Source organism: Drosophila guanche, unplaced genomic scaffold (genome assembly GCF_900245975.1).
Source record: "Drosophila guanche unplaced genomic scaffold, DGUA_6, whole genome shotgun sequence".
Classification (NCBI taxonomy): domain Eukaryota; kingdom Metazoa; phylum Arthropoda; class Insecta; order Diptera; family Drosophilidae; genus Drosophila; species Drosophila guanche.
The window spans coordinates 1,010,749-1,023,183 of NW_022995753.1; the positions used below are offsets into that span (position 1 = coordinate 1,010,749).

Here is a 12,435-nt window from a genome sequence, read left to right on the forward strand (position 1 = left end):
CAGAGTGTAGAATGGATATGCTCTCCTCTTTTTTGTTTTGTGTAAAGAAAATCAGCTATTGCCTTGTTTTTTCTTATCAGCGCATAAATGTGCGCCCACCTGTGCGGCCCACTGTCGGTATTCGTCCACCGATTTTACCCTCGCACAAAAACACACACAGACAAGCTCACATCAAGGTGGATTGGTGCTAGGTGAGGCGGCAATCTATCTCTTAATCAGTAATCTGTTTTTTATTAACACTCTCTCTGCCCGCCCGCTGTCTCAATATCATTTTCTGATTGCTTTTGCCGCGCTCTCTCGCTCTTCCAATTGCCAATTTGCCGCTTGGTGTGTGGTGGAACGCACTGTGGTATGCAGATGCAGCCGTTTTTCCCACTCCACTTTGAATGTTCAGGCAGCTGCAGATACAGTCATCATCATTGTCGCCGCATGGCGACTGCGGCGAACTACGACTACGGCGACGACGTCGAGTGACGCGCATGCCAGAACACACACACACGCGCGCATATAAACAGCACAGCAATACCCTCCTACCCGAGCGGCAGTTTTTTCACCTCACGCGACCTGCTGCTGCTGCCTCGTACTCGTTCTCTCAGATTCTACGCAGACTGGCTCTGTTCCTTACCTTGCATTAATACACCTTGTGGTTACTTCTGCCGCCGCCACGTCTGTCTCTGTGTGTGTGTTTCTCGCTCTCATTTTGGCTGACGCTCTCTCGTCGTCACAATTGCCGTGTTCTGTTCTGCCTCTCTTTGCCACCGCCTGCCGTCATTGCATACAGTTATAGTTGTCGCTGTTGCCGTCTCCCTCGATCTCTGTGCCTGTGTGCGTGTTGTTTTTTTTTTTTCATTTCGAAGCGAAAACGACACAATATTTCAGTATCGCTCATGAAACGCAAAACTGAGCATTTGCGGACAAAATTACAGAACATTTGTGCTAACTTGGCTGGCTTTCGAGTAAAAGTTCGTTCTTATCGCACAATAGTATCGATATAACGTCCTAGAAACGGACATATCGATATATTAAATATACATTCAACATCCCTAGCCTCGAGCCGAGAACACAACGCAGAATAAATAAAACGCGCGCGTTTCCAACTACAATTTAAACCCTTTTTTCTTTAGAATCGCTGCTCCGCTTAGAGCCCCCCGGCCGCACCAACCACCCACCGCACCTCACGGCGACTCTCCATTCATGCGTGTGTGTTTTTTTTTTTATAAATCTATTGAGAGAATAGTGTGTGGCAAAAGCAGCCAGTAGTAAACGGCTTTCCTCTTCAAGAAATTGTGTTATTTTTTTGTGCTTTATTTGTGGGCTGTGTATTCCCCTGCTGGCCCCACACCCCAGCGCTCTTGTGAGCGCGCGCGTGTGTGTGTGTGTGCCTGTTCGTGCTCTCGCGTTTGTTTGCGTATGTGAGCGAGTGTGTGTGTGTATAGGTGATTCGTCGTGTGTGCCCGACGGTGCCCTTCCAGACTGCGCAGCTGGCGCTGACGTTGCTGCAGACGCTGGCCCGCTGCCGCTAACAAAGTTCTCGGTTCTCGGGTTTTTTTTGGCTGCAGAAAAACAAAAAAGCAAAGAAAAGTATACACGAAAAAGAGAGAAAGAAGGTCAGCTGCCTACGCAGCACACCACTCAGCCCAGTCGCCCCCCATCGGACGACACCCGGCGCATCGCATCTGAACAACGACACCACCCCCCGCACCGGAGCAGCAGCAGCGCAGTAACAGCACAGTGGCGTCGCTGCCCAGCGTATTTCTGTTCTTTCGTTTCTACTGCTGGCTGACGAAGGCGTCGAGCATGTTGGTCAATCGCAGTTCGCTGTTCGAAGGTAAAGAGAAGTTTAATGTACTGGGTAAGGGGAGCAGAAAAAGAGAGATAGAGAAAGAGCCCCAAAAAAACACACTTACTCAACACTGCTGTGGGTGTGTTGGAGAAACGGCAAAACGCAAAGCAAAAAACATGTGCAAGGTGTATAGAGGCAAGGTGAGGCACACATAGGTAGTGCTCTGGGTCGTGAGGTCGCCTGCTGCCTGTTAATTATATCCGACTTTTATTTTGATTAAGCTTCTCCTCGAATGTATCCTATCACACCACACTTTGGAATGCACCACACTTATATTAAAGTCACGGATGATGGGGGTTTCCATCCACTGGTAGCTTATTTTATATTATTGTCAAGCATTTTGCAATTATTAAAAATTGTTGACCTACATGCGCATATTCATCTAAAATCCAAACATTTGCAGTGGCATTTCGATTATGGGGAAATCCATAAATCCTATTCATATGGCAAAATGGGGTTTATTTCTTAGGACTTTTATCTTCGCTCCATATATAAAATTGTAGGTGAATGCTGGAAAAAGGAGTAAAGCCTTACCGCGTATAGGTACAACTTGCACTCACACACAGAAGATAAATATCGTGAGCGTGAGTGCGCTGCTTCGTATCCACTTGCATAGAATAAAAAAACAAAAAAACAAAACAGTACAGCACGCGAGAATGGGATGAAACTTTTTGGCTCGGGGCTCTCTCACGCTCTCTGGCACTGCAAAAACAAAAACAAAAACTTAATCTCTCTTTTCGCATCTGCGGGCATCTAAAAATATCAGAATCGAGCACAAGATTTGATTAATATTTATTAATAATTGAGCAAACAAAAAGAAATTGGTGCATAATCAATTCAGTTTTTATAATAAAAGAAGAACTGGCTTCGGTGTGGGATGTTTACAAAAAAGTCATAGTAATCAAATTTGGGCGGCTGTTGGGCAACGTTTTACATTCAATTAAAATTGTAGAAATCTAACGTAAATTGAACTGCCAAAAGTAAATTAAATTGCACATTGCACGCATCACACAATTCATAATTAATGCAAGAGCAAAGTAAAGGGAAATGAAAAGGTTCACTTCGAGGACCGAATAGGTCCGATCCGATCCCCCCTTTATGCTGACAGCTCTGATGGACATAGTAATTCCATTTTGATTAAATCCGACTCTTAGACACACAACTAAAAGCAAGCCACAACACACCATAGTGCTGTGTGTAAAGTTCGCTTCAATTATATTTGAAATTAAACGAAACGAGCTCCTGCACTGCTGACCAACGACCCTGATCCCTGCCCAAATCCATTGCCCAAAAGGGACTTCGTAGGTTTTGGCATTGGTTTCAAATTAGATTCAATTTAGTTTAGAGTCAGCTACAAATCGAGAACGTACAACTGCCTGCACTTAAAGCATTCTTCCAATGGCAGCCATTTTTCATAATTTTTTAGATCAAATACTAGGCGAAATACTATGTGAGTAAAACACCAGCAATTAACTCCTACAGACGATGGAGAGACCATTGTGGGCAACATTCTACTCATAAGAAAATAGTGCGACGAGCGGAGATTCAATTACAGCAAGTTTCGGGTTTCCAGATCGTGCCGTTAGAATAATATTCATGGGAACCCACAGCCTTCCATTGAGAACTGCTGATGCAACGCTTTGATCGCAAAAACAAAACCAAAAAAGGGGAGAGCTTTTGTTTATAAAGAAAACAAATTGAAAAGCTTACAAAAGTTTGAAATTATAATTGAAAATGTTTCGAAGACTAATAGTCTAATAGGAAGTTAGAGAATACAGAAAAGAGGAGGATAAAGGGGAATCCCAAACCGACCGGATTGGAGCTACTGGCTTGTGTGTGTCTCTCCGTCTTCCTCTGTTTCTGTTTGTTTGGCCTTGAGTCGTCTCTCCTGGAATGCCCAAAACATCTGTGAGTGGCTTCAGGTCGTTCCATCTGCAGCCATCTGCCGTCCATAGTGCCTGCTCCCCTGTGAGAGCCGTCTCTTTGTGTCGACCGAGCCACCCACCCACCCACTCCCATGCATGGCGTGGGCGATCTATTGCATCTATTTTCGCCAATGCATCTCCTTCTCTTTCGGCCATTGCGTCTTGCTTGCTCTCTTTTTTTTAATTTTTGTTATTCTTTACGATCTTGATTCCGCGGATCGTGCGTTGAATGCCGCTGCCTCGCCTCTTCTCATTCCTCACTTCTTCTCCCCGCACTGCTTGCTACGCTCGTTCTGCTGCTGCGTCATCGACGTCGCGGTCGCTGTTGTCGTCGTCACTTGGCGTAAACAAGATAATGACCCACATAGGCGAAAGAGAGTGAGAGAGGGAGCGCGAGAGGTAGAGAGAGAGGATGAGCAGGTGGTGAGGTGGTGAAGTGATTAAGAGCCTGAGAGCGGACAGCAAGAGTGAGAGAGAGGTGCGGGTGCGAGTGAGGGTGTGCACATTCCACGCGTTAAAGCAAGCGGCACGCAACTGCAGCGAATTTTGCTGCCAACAGCAGCGCTGCTTGCGAATATTTTGTACCATCCCTCCCGCTGCTGGGATACCCTTATCGAGAGAGAGAGAGAGATTTAAATGCAGATTCTTGATTAATTTCCACATAATTGTTCCAAATATCACCGAAAGAAAATTTAAGCTATGCAAAACCAATAAATAAAATTGTATTTAGCGAAAAGATTCGCTTTTATGCATTTTTATTGAAAATTTTATACAAATTTGCGCTTTTGCGTTGGGCGTTCGGCGACCCCCAAATGCGTTTAATACTTATGCAGCACCCACAGATACATATGTATACATAAACATAAATACAGTGTGTGCATCTGTGTGCACGTTGGCCACGTTCCAAATTCACGATCCATAAATTTATCAATGTTGTTTTTTTGGAATTGACAATAAAAGCTAAAACAACTAAAACAGCAGCAACAAAGAACAAAAATAATTCCAATCAAATCGTTGGATTTCTGCCGATTCGTTGGAAAATGTGCAGCGGGACGGGACAGAAAGGCTTTGGCTTATCTCATGTATAGATAGCAGCACACCCCACCCCACCTCACCCCACAAACAGAATGACTTTGAGGAACTAGTTCCAATTCCAAAAATAAAACTGTTTTTTGTACACACATACAAAAAAATAAAATTAAATTCGAATGCACTTCTGCGAAAAATTTGTAACTTGAGTGAAAGCCCGGAATACATGTGATAAAAAAGATTTGCATGCACTATACGAGAAAAGTTTCTTGACGAACTGCTAAAAGTACTGTGTCTATCCTATCCGTATGTATCCAACCCATTAGTTTGGGGAAAGGAAATCAAGCTCTTGATCACCAGTGTGCCACCAAGCCCACTGCCTATCCGCACCTTTATGTCACGCCCCTTATGTGCCCCCACCCTTCTTGTGGGTGGCAGCTTCCTTTGAAATGTCCATCACAATTGGAACCGATTTTCCCAGTTTGCTAGGATCCCATATTTTATATGGCAAACAAATGAAATATGCAAAAAGTGAAAGCAAAAAGGCATTAGCATTTCATGCATTATATGCCAAAATTTTCGATGTTTAGAAATTTAAATCACAAGGACACATATAATCGAGCTATACAATAGTTAGATATATGTCTATATAGAATAGCCCCAACCGAATCAAAAAAGAACCAGAAAAGTAAAACAAAACGTGAAATTTAAGCAAGATGAAACCAATTCCGCGAAATCAAAAGCCGGTCAAAATTGATCCAGAAAATAAAAAGAAAGCGATACAGCCGCAACAACAATCGCAAACAGTGGGATCAGCACCCAAAGCAATGACCGAACAGGCAGCTGCCACCCACAAGAAGGGGTCACATAAGGGGCGCGACATAAAGGTGAAGATAGGCAGTGGGCTTGGTGGCACACTGGCGGCGATCAAGAGTCCAGAGGAGAAGCACTCAAATAAACACTACGTGGAGAAACAGTTCGTTCACTCATTGAATAGTCAGTGTCCCCGATCCCCAAACCATTAACCTAATTCAATAACCATTACAATAATCATATTTCTCTCTTTCTTTTTCCATCTCTCTTTTCAGGTAAGTTGAAGAAACGTTATTTTTTCTTAGCTGTAATCTATAATCGTGTGGTAGCATCCCGCAATCAGAGGGCTATCCAAGGGTAAGCCAGCGAAAGTCTATCCATAACTATTATTCCCCCAAAAACTCTTGGCATACAAATACTCTTTAACTGATGGCGATATTTAAGCCATGTCCATGTCGGCTCTGGTTAATCGGGTTGCCATCAGTTGCTTATTTTTAAGGTATTTTCAGCTAGTTTTAATCGTCTCTTGTCATGTTGTACTCGGGAACTATAAGTGCCACAAATGAGTATCAGAGAGAGAGAGAGAGTTCATCAATTATTTTACATTATTATTTATTTGTTCCTTCTTCATCAGATGCATTTGCATTATTCATTAATTCGATCAGATAATTAAATATTGCGTCCACAATTAAGGAAAATCATTTTGTGATTCACTTTTTTTTGTTAGATCTCTCCCCCTCGCTCTCTCTCTCTCTCTCTCTCTGTCTCTCTTATTGTCGCTTGTGTGAATTATAATTGGATCCACAATACAATTCACTGACGTAAATACACGCCAACAAGTATTGTTGGCACAGCAAATGGTTTGCACTTTTATTTTTGTGTTTTTTTTTATCAGTTTGTTCCTTTTTTTTTTGAGAGCTTTGCCATTGCCATTTTATAAGAAAATATAATTTTATGCGATAGATTAATGCATTTGGTACTTATCCACATGCGTTTTTGATCAAATGTTTAAACAAAAACTGTACATACTCTCTCTCCTATTTACTGAGTTTTACCTGTCACTCGGTAAAGAATTTGTAGTAAAACTTGTCTGTTTTTGACCATAGAACGGATAGAACTTTCAAGCAAGAAATAATTATTCGAATTGTTGTTGTCCCAAAAGAAAATGATTAAAGTAAAGTTATTCGATGAAGAGGGCCCCCATAAAGGGCACTTCATGCTAAATTCTTAACTCTGTTTCTGGGTTCGCCTGCGCTGCATACTTTTGGGCGGCCCCAGTAAATAGGTCGGCTGAAAAAGAGAACGGTAAACTTTTCGTGTCGCCTCTGCCCTGCATGGTATGCCAGGCGATATACTCTCCCTGACTGCCTCGCATATTTCTCTTGTTGAATCATCGGCAAACGACGCCGCAGTCGCAGTCGCAGCCGCAACTGCTCTGTTTTGTCTGTCTGTTACCTAATTTTTGCATAAGTCGACGCACAGACGGACGCCACGCCGTTTACCGGTGCAGTTAGTACACAGCAGGCCGACAGACCGACAGACAGGCAACATGAACCTACGGACATGAACTGCTTGCAAATGAGCTGATTCTTCTTTGGGCCACGAACTAGAAATTTTTGCTCTCTCTCTCTCTCTCTCTCCCGCTCTCTCTCTGTCGCTCTCTCTTCTTTCTGCACTCTCATTCTGACGTGTGAGCGCCAGCGTTGCTCCTCTCTCTTTCTCACCTACTTGGGGATCGATGTTTTTTTTGGTTCTTCAGAACGTTCAATGCTCCGACACGAGCACACACATAGACGAACACGAACACTGGTAGGAGGGAGGCATGCAGGGAAATAAATGTGAATTAAACGCACACGAACACGCATAGCACACCCAAAGTGTATCAAAATAAGGTGAAAAAGCGCTCCGCGTATGTCTCTGCTGTTTCTATACCATACTCTTGCTTGTGCCCCGCCTCACCTTGCAGAATTCCGCCTTGCGCACGCCCCACACGCTCTCACGCATGCACACATGCACACAGCCACGCACGTATTAAGCGCCAGGTCTGCTGCTGCTGCGGCGGCGGCTTTTGCTGACGCTGACGTTGGTATGGTGCTGGTGCTGGTGGGGCTTTGGCTTTGCTTTTGGTTTTGGGCTCTTCGTCTCACCGAATCGTGTTTCAATCGTGTCGCATCTACCGAGCAAGCGCCGCGTACTTTCCTCCGACCGCTTCGTTTCGTTTCGTTTCGTTCCGTTTCACAGCGATTTGCCCCCAAAAACAAACTAAACAACAAAAAAACGTTTCGTGTTAGAAAAAGAATTCGTCGACCAAGAAGGAGGGGGAGGCGTCGGTAAAGAAGCGCGTTTGAAGAAGAAGAAGCAGGAAAAAATCAAAAGTGTAATACAAAAACAAATTCACATTTTTTGTTTTAATTTTTTTGTTGCTGTTTGTATTGTGTGTTGTTGTCTAGTGTACACAATTTTGTGGGACAGTGTAATGTCCCACTAAATCACAAATTCCATCAAACAATTCAATTTCCAAAAGTGTCTAACTGCTGTTGTTGCTGTTTTTTGCCTCGCAAAAAATAAAGCAAAAAAATAGCAAAATTAAATGTTATTTTGATAAAAAAAAAGCAACAAAAAACCGAAAGCCACTCCATCTGCTTCAAATGCGATTTGGTTTCAATGGATTGTGAAATTTTTAGTGGTCCGTCAATGGAAACAGAGAGACGAAGAGAGAGGGAGCGAGGGTCTCTAAAGGTTCCTTAAAGTTTCTTCAATGGATCGTCCCACAAAGGGAATCTAAAGTTTTCACAGCGATGAAAATCTAAAGAAAAACACAAGTCTATGAGGGGAAATTCTATCGAAACTTCTGGAAAGCTACTCCATTCCCGAAGCGATTGTTGGATTCCCAAGTTGTGGACTTGGATTTTGATTAAAAGATTGTACATATATTCTGTGGAATAGTTTCGTATAGTTTTTGTTGCCATTCAGCTTCTCTGCTTACTATGGCTTCACATGTGGGAAGAGAATCTTCTGGAAAGCTCTCCCCACCCCCATTGTATCTATCTTTGCCAATTCTTTTGAGACGTTTGTCGTCTTTTGAGGATCTATTTATCTTATCTTAATGCCACCCACCCACACGCACACACACACACACCCCACGATGCGCTGTAATGCCACAAACAAACTGCCACACACAAAATTCATCAATGGAAAAGTTTTTTTTTTGCAATGTCTCCGTCTCGCTCGAACTTTGCTTGCCATCTGACAGCAACAAGTGGTGAGGCGGCGGCGTCGTCTTCAAACCAGTTTTTGCTTTGCTGCTGCTGCTGCCTTCGGCTGCGGCAGCGGCTGCGTCTGCGCGCTAATTGGTGCTACTGGGAAGCTCTCCCTCTACCGCTCCCTCTCTCTCAAGTGCTCTTCCCATGGCCCGCTCTCCTTGCCTCACATATGATGCCACATATGTATCTCAACCTAAGTCAGCTCCAACTCAACTCCTCTTCTTTTATCTTGTCATTCCCCACTATTTTCAAGCTTTGCTCCCCTCTCTTTCCACTCCCCTCTGCAGCTATATATATTCCCCTACCCTGCCCTACCCTACCTACCTACATTCTCTTGCTCGCTCTCTCCCTCTCTCTCTCTCTCTTTCCCGGGAGCAGTCTCCTTCAGCTATAACTTTTTATGGGCAGTGGGGTCTCTTGTTGTTGTTTCTTGTACGTGCATGCAATTCCTTATTTGCTGTGTGACAATGTTGAAATATGCACTCCACACACACACACACACTCGTCGGCTACCTGTGTGCGTGTGTGAGTGTGTGAGTGTGTGTGCATGGGCCAAAAGTGAATTATTCATGTTGTTTCAATACCCTTGCCGAGAGGGTACATCTAAGTTATTGCAAGGCACACAGCAAAGGCAAGAAGATATTTTTACCAGAAATTAAGTTTATCAATTAATACCTATTAAAATCGAACATTAGGCCAACCCCAAAGTTTTTTTTTCTTTCCGGTTATGTTGATACAAATTGTAGGTTCCATATTTTGAAAGGGTATCAGAAGCTTCGAATAGTGTGCTTTCCTTTTACAGCAGCAGCGGCGGCGGCGTCTGTCTGTGGCGCGCGGCATTGCCTTGCCGCTTGGCCAGTGGAAAATTCCCAAAAAAAATTCGCATGAACTGTGCCGGGGCCGGGCCCGCGCTCTGCAGCGCACTTCTTTTGCTTACCCTTCGCATTCTCCTACCGCAGAGCGCCAGCCAGACCCTTCCTTCCCCCCTTTTGGGGCGAGTGGTGTGTGTGCCCCCGCCTGGGGCAGTGTTGCCCCGTTGCGTTGCGTTGCGTTGCGCTGCTCTTGCGCGCGCTCTTTCGCTTCAGTTTCTTTTTGTATTTCTTATAAAAATAGCACAGACGAAGAAATATTTGCACATACACACACACACATTTACATATGTCTACACTTTCGAGAAACAGAGTGAGAGCGAGACAGAAAGAGCGGGGACATGTGCTAATTTTCTTGTTCGTTTTGTTTAATCTTTTATTTTTGTGTGTTGCTTTTAGTATAATTTTTCGCCAATTCCTTTGGAACGACCTTTTCGCCAATGACCCCTCCCCACGTACCGCAGCGTGAGTTACGCTGCGTCGCTGTAAAAATTGCCCATAAGCGAAAGGACACAGATGTTACATTTTTTCTGTTCTCCTCTATTTACCCCATCTTCAATATAAAGCTTCTCCTTTTCGCACTAATTTATTTTACCCACCACCTCCTGTTGCATATACCGACACGTGATCTCCATATCTCTCTGGCGGGGGAGTGGGTACACGCCCACGCGTTATTTGTGTCAAAAAGAGAGGGTAGAGTGTCAGTAGATGATGAAGGAAGAGAGGAAAGCATGAGAAATGAGCAGCAAAAGAAGAAGTAACAGTAAGTGAAAGCTTTCCATCTCCATGTCTCTATGGGAAAGCTCACTGGAAAGCTTTTTGGGGGCAACAAATGCAAGATGTTCGTGCAGCAGCGGCAGCCGAAGCAGCATCAGCATATTTGCATTTTATTCGCTCCTATGCAAAAATTAAAGCACTGCAGGCCCACTGCCCGTTCTCCGCCCACTACTCTCTTGCCCTCATCTTTCCGCTCATTATTTTAATACCAATACCGATCGAACCGACTTGTTCTTGTTAAATGCAGTTGCGTCTGGTTTTGTGCGTGCTTAATCTTGAATCTTTTGTCGTGTGTGCCATTTCCATTGGACTCGCGAGATGGCAGTGTCCCGTCAGCTGACTGGTGTCGCGTGTGTGTGTTCCACACATCCACGCGTTCCCCCAGAGAGCACCCATCCCAGCCATGACCAGCTCCAGCTCCTCGTTCTTGGAAGACAGAGTGAGAGAGACTTGGAAATCGACTCACGTATTTATTAATTTATTTACATACATATATGGTTTTAATGACGCTCTCGATATGACGCTCACATCCAAAAAAATAAGAAGAAAACTTCGACTTTTAAGTGGTCTGACAATTTCTCACGCCCATTTTTGGGGGTTCCCAAATAAGGCGGAGGTCGTTGGGTGCACAGACAGTCAAACGGACAGACAGACGTCGAGCCAGACCGTCGCATTTTTGTAAGACAGAAATGTTGTACGACAAAAATGCGGAATACGGCCAATGGTACAGAAACCAGTGAAGTTCAGTGCAGTTTTGGGACTTTACAGTGCGATAAAAAACAAAAAAATAAACACGTATAAATAATGAATTCAATTTGAAATCAATTATATTTATTATTGTCCCTACATAAATGTATGTGGGTTATTTTCACAGTTGTATTTTGAGAGAGTGAACTTTGAAGCCATCGATAATGGACTGATAAGTGATCGAACCATTGTTATCTGACCAGATAAACGTTCGATAAGTGTCAATAATTACAGTTTTAGAGAGGAATTAGCCTTATCAAAGTGTATACAAGAGAGAAAACAATGAAATTCAATCTCTGCCAGATCATAATTGTTGGCCTTTCTTTGACAAAAAGGTGGGGCGGGGCTTTCGTTCGTTTTGGGATTACCGACACTGTAACCCGAAGAGGCAGACACACTGGCTCATACCAAAACTTGCTGCTCCGTGTTTCAGTTATCGTTCAATTAGCATTTGTTTGTTTATCTCAATTTGCAATACAAAAATGTCCAACAATAACGATGACAATACGTGAATGGGTAAGGGGCAGAGCCTGAGACAAAAAGAGAGATGTCGTCCGGCAGGAAGGCGGCAGGCTGGCAAACGGAAACCAGAGCAACACGATATGACACGACATGACACGAAGTATGGCAAGGTGTCTAATGGGTAATAAAACACACACACACACACAAAACACACCCACATAACTCGAGAAGCACGCGCTGTTTCATTCCATTTTGTTGCAAGGGAAAGTCATTGCTTAATATTGATATAATATGTGTAGAAATAATGACAATTAATGCATTAAGTGGGTCTTAGATGGAAATGTCATCGAAACGAAACGATTCTCGGATGTATTGTTACGTCTGATTTCGCGGAAGTTCTATTAATTTATGCGGGAATGTGGATAGGCGGGAAGACATTTCAACTTTCTTCCTCACTCGCTCGCTCATTCCCCCCTCTCTGACATCCACACAAAGCTGAAGCAAATCCAGCACACAGATCTAGAGAATATCAATGTGTTGATTGTATAACATTTAGTTGTCTTGACCTTTAGCGGTTAAACTGCCACCAAGAACTTGCAACACACTTGATATGAGGTTTTGAATGTGGCTTTGGCTTTGGTTATTTGCGGTTCTTTTGTCGGTGGTGTTGGTCGCGTGACGTGACGTGACGTGACGAGGCCAGTTAG

General features: G+C 43.7%; 1 protein-coding gene across 3 annotated transcripts in view; it reads left to right on the forward strand.

Moving 5' to 3' along the window:
* Positions 1–12,435, forward strand: part of LOC117588726 (protein kinase shaggy) — a 65,175-nt gene that overhangs the window by 11,902 nt on the left and 40,838 nt on the right. Inside the window, exon 1 of one of the 3 annotated variants that reach the window (XM_034280196.1) lies at positions 1,571–1,828. The exons of the other annotated variants lie outside the window; for them this stretch is intronic. Within the exon in view, the coding sequence (XP_034136087.1) occupies positions 1,798–1,828 (31 nt within the window). The 5' untranslated portion in view covers positions 1,571–1,797. Of the gene's footprint in view, positions 1–1,570; positions 1,829–12,435 lie in introns of those variants that run through there. 3 annotated transcript variants of the gene reach the window in all.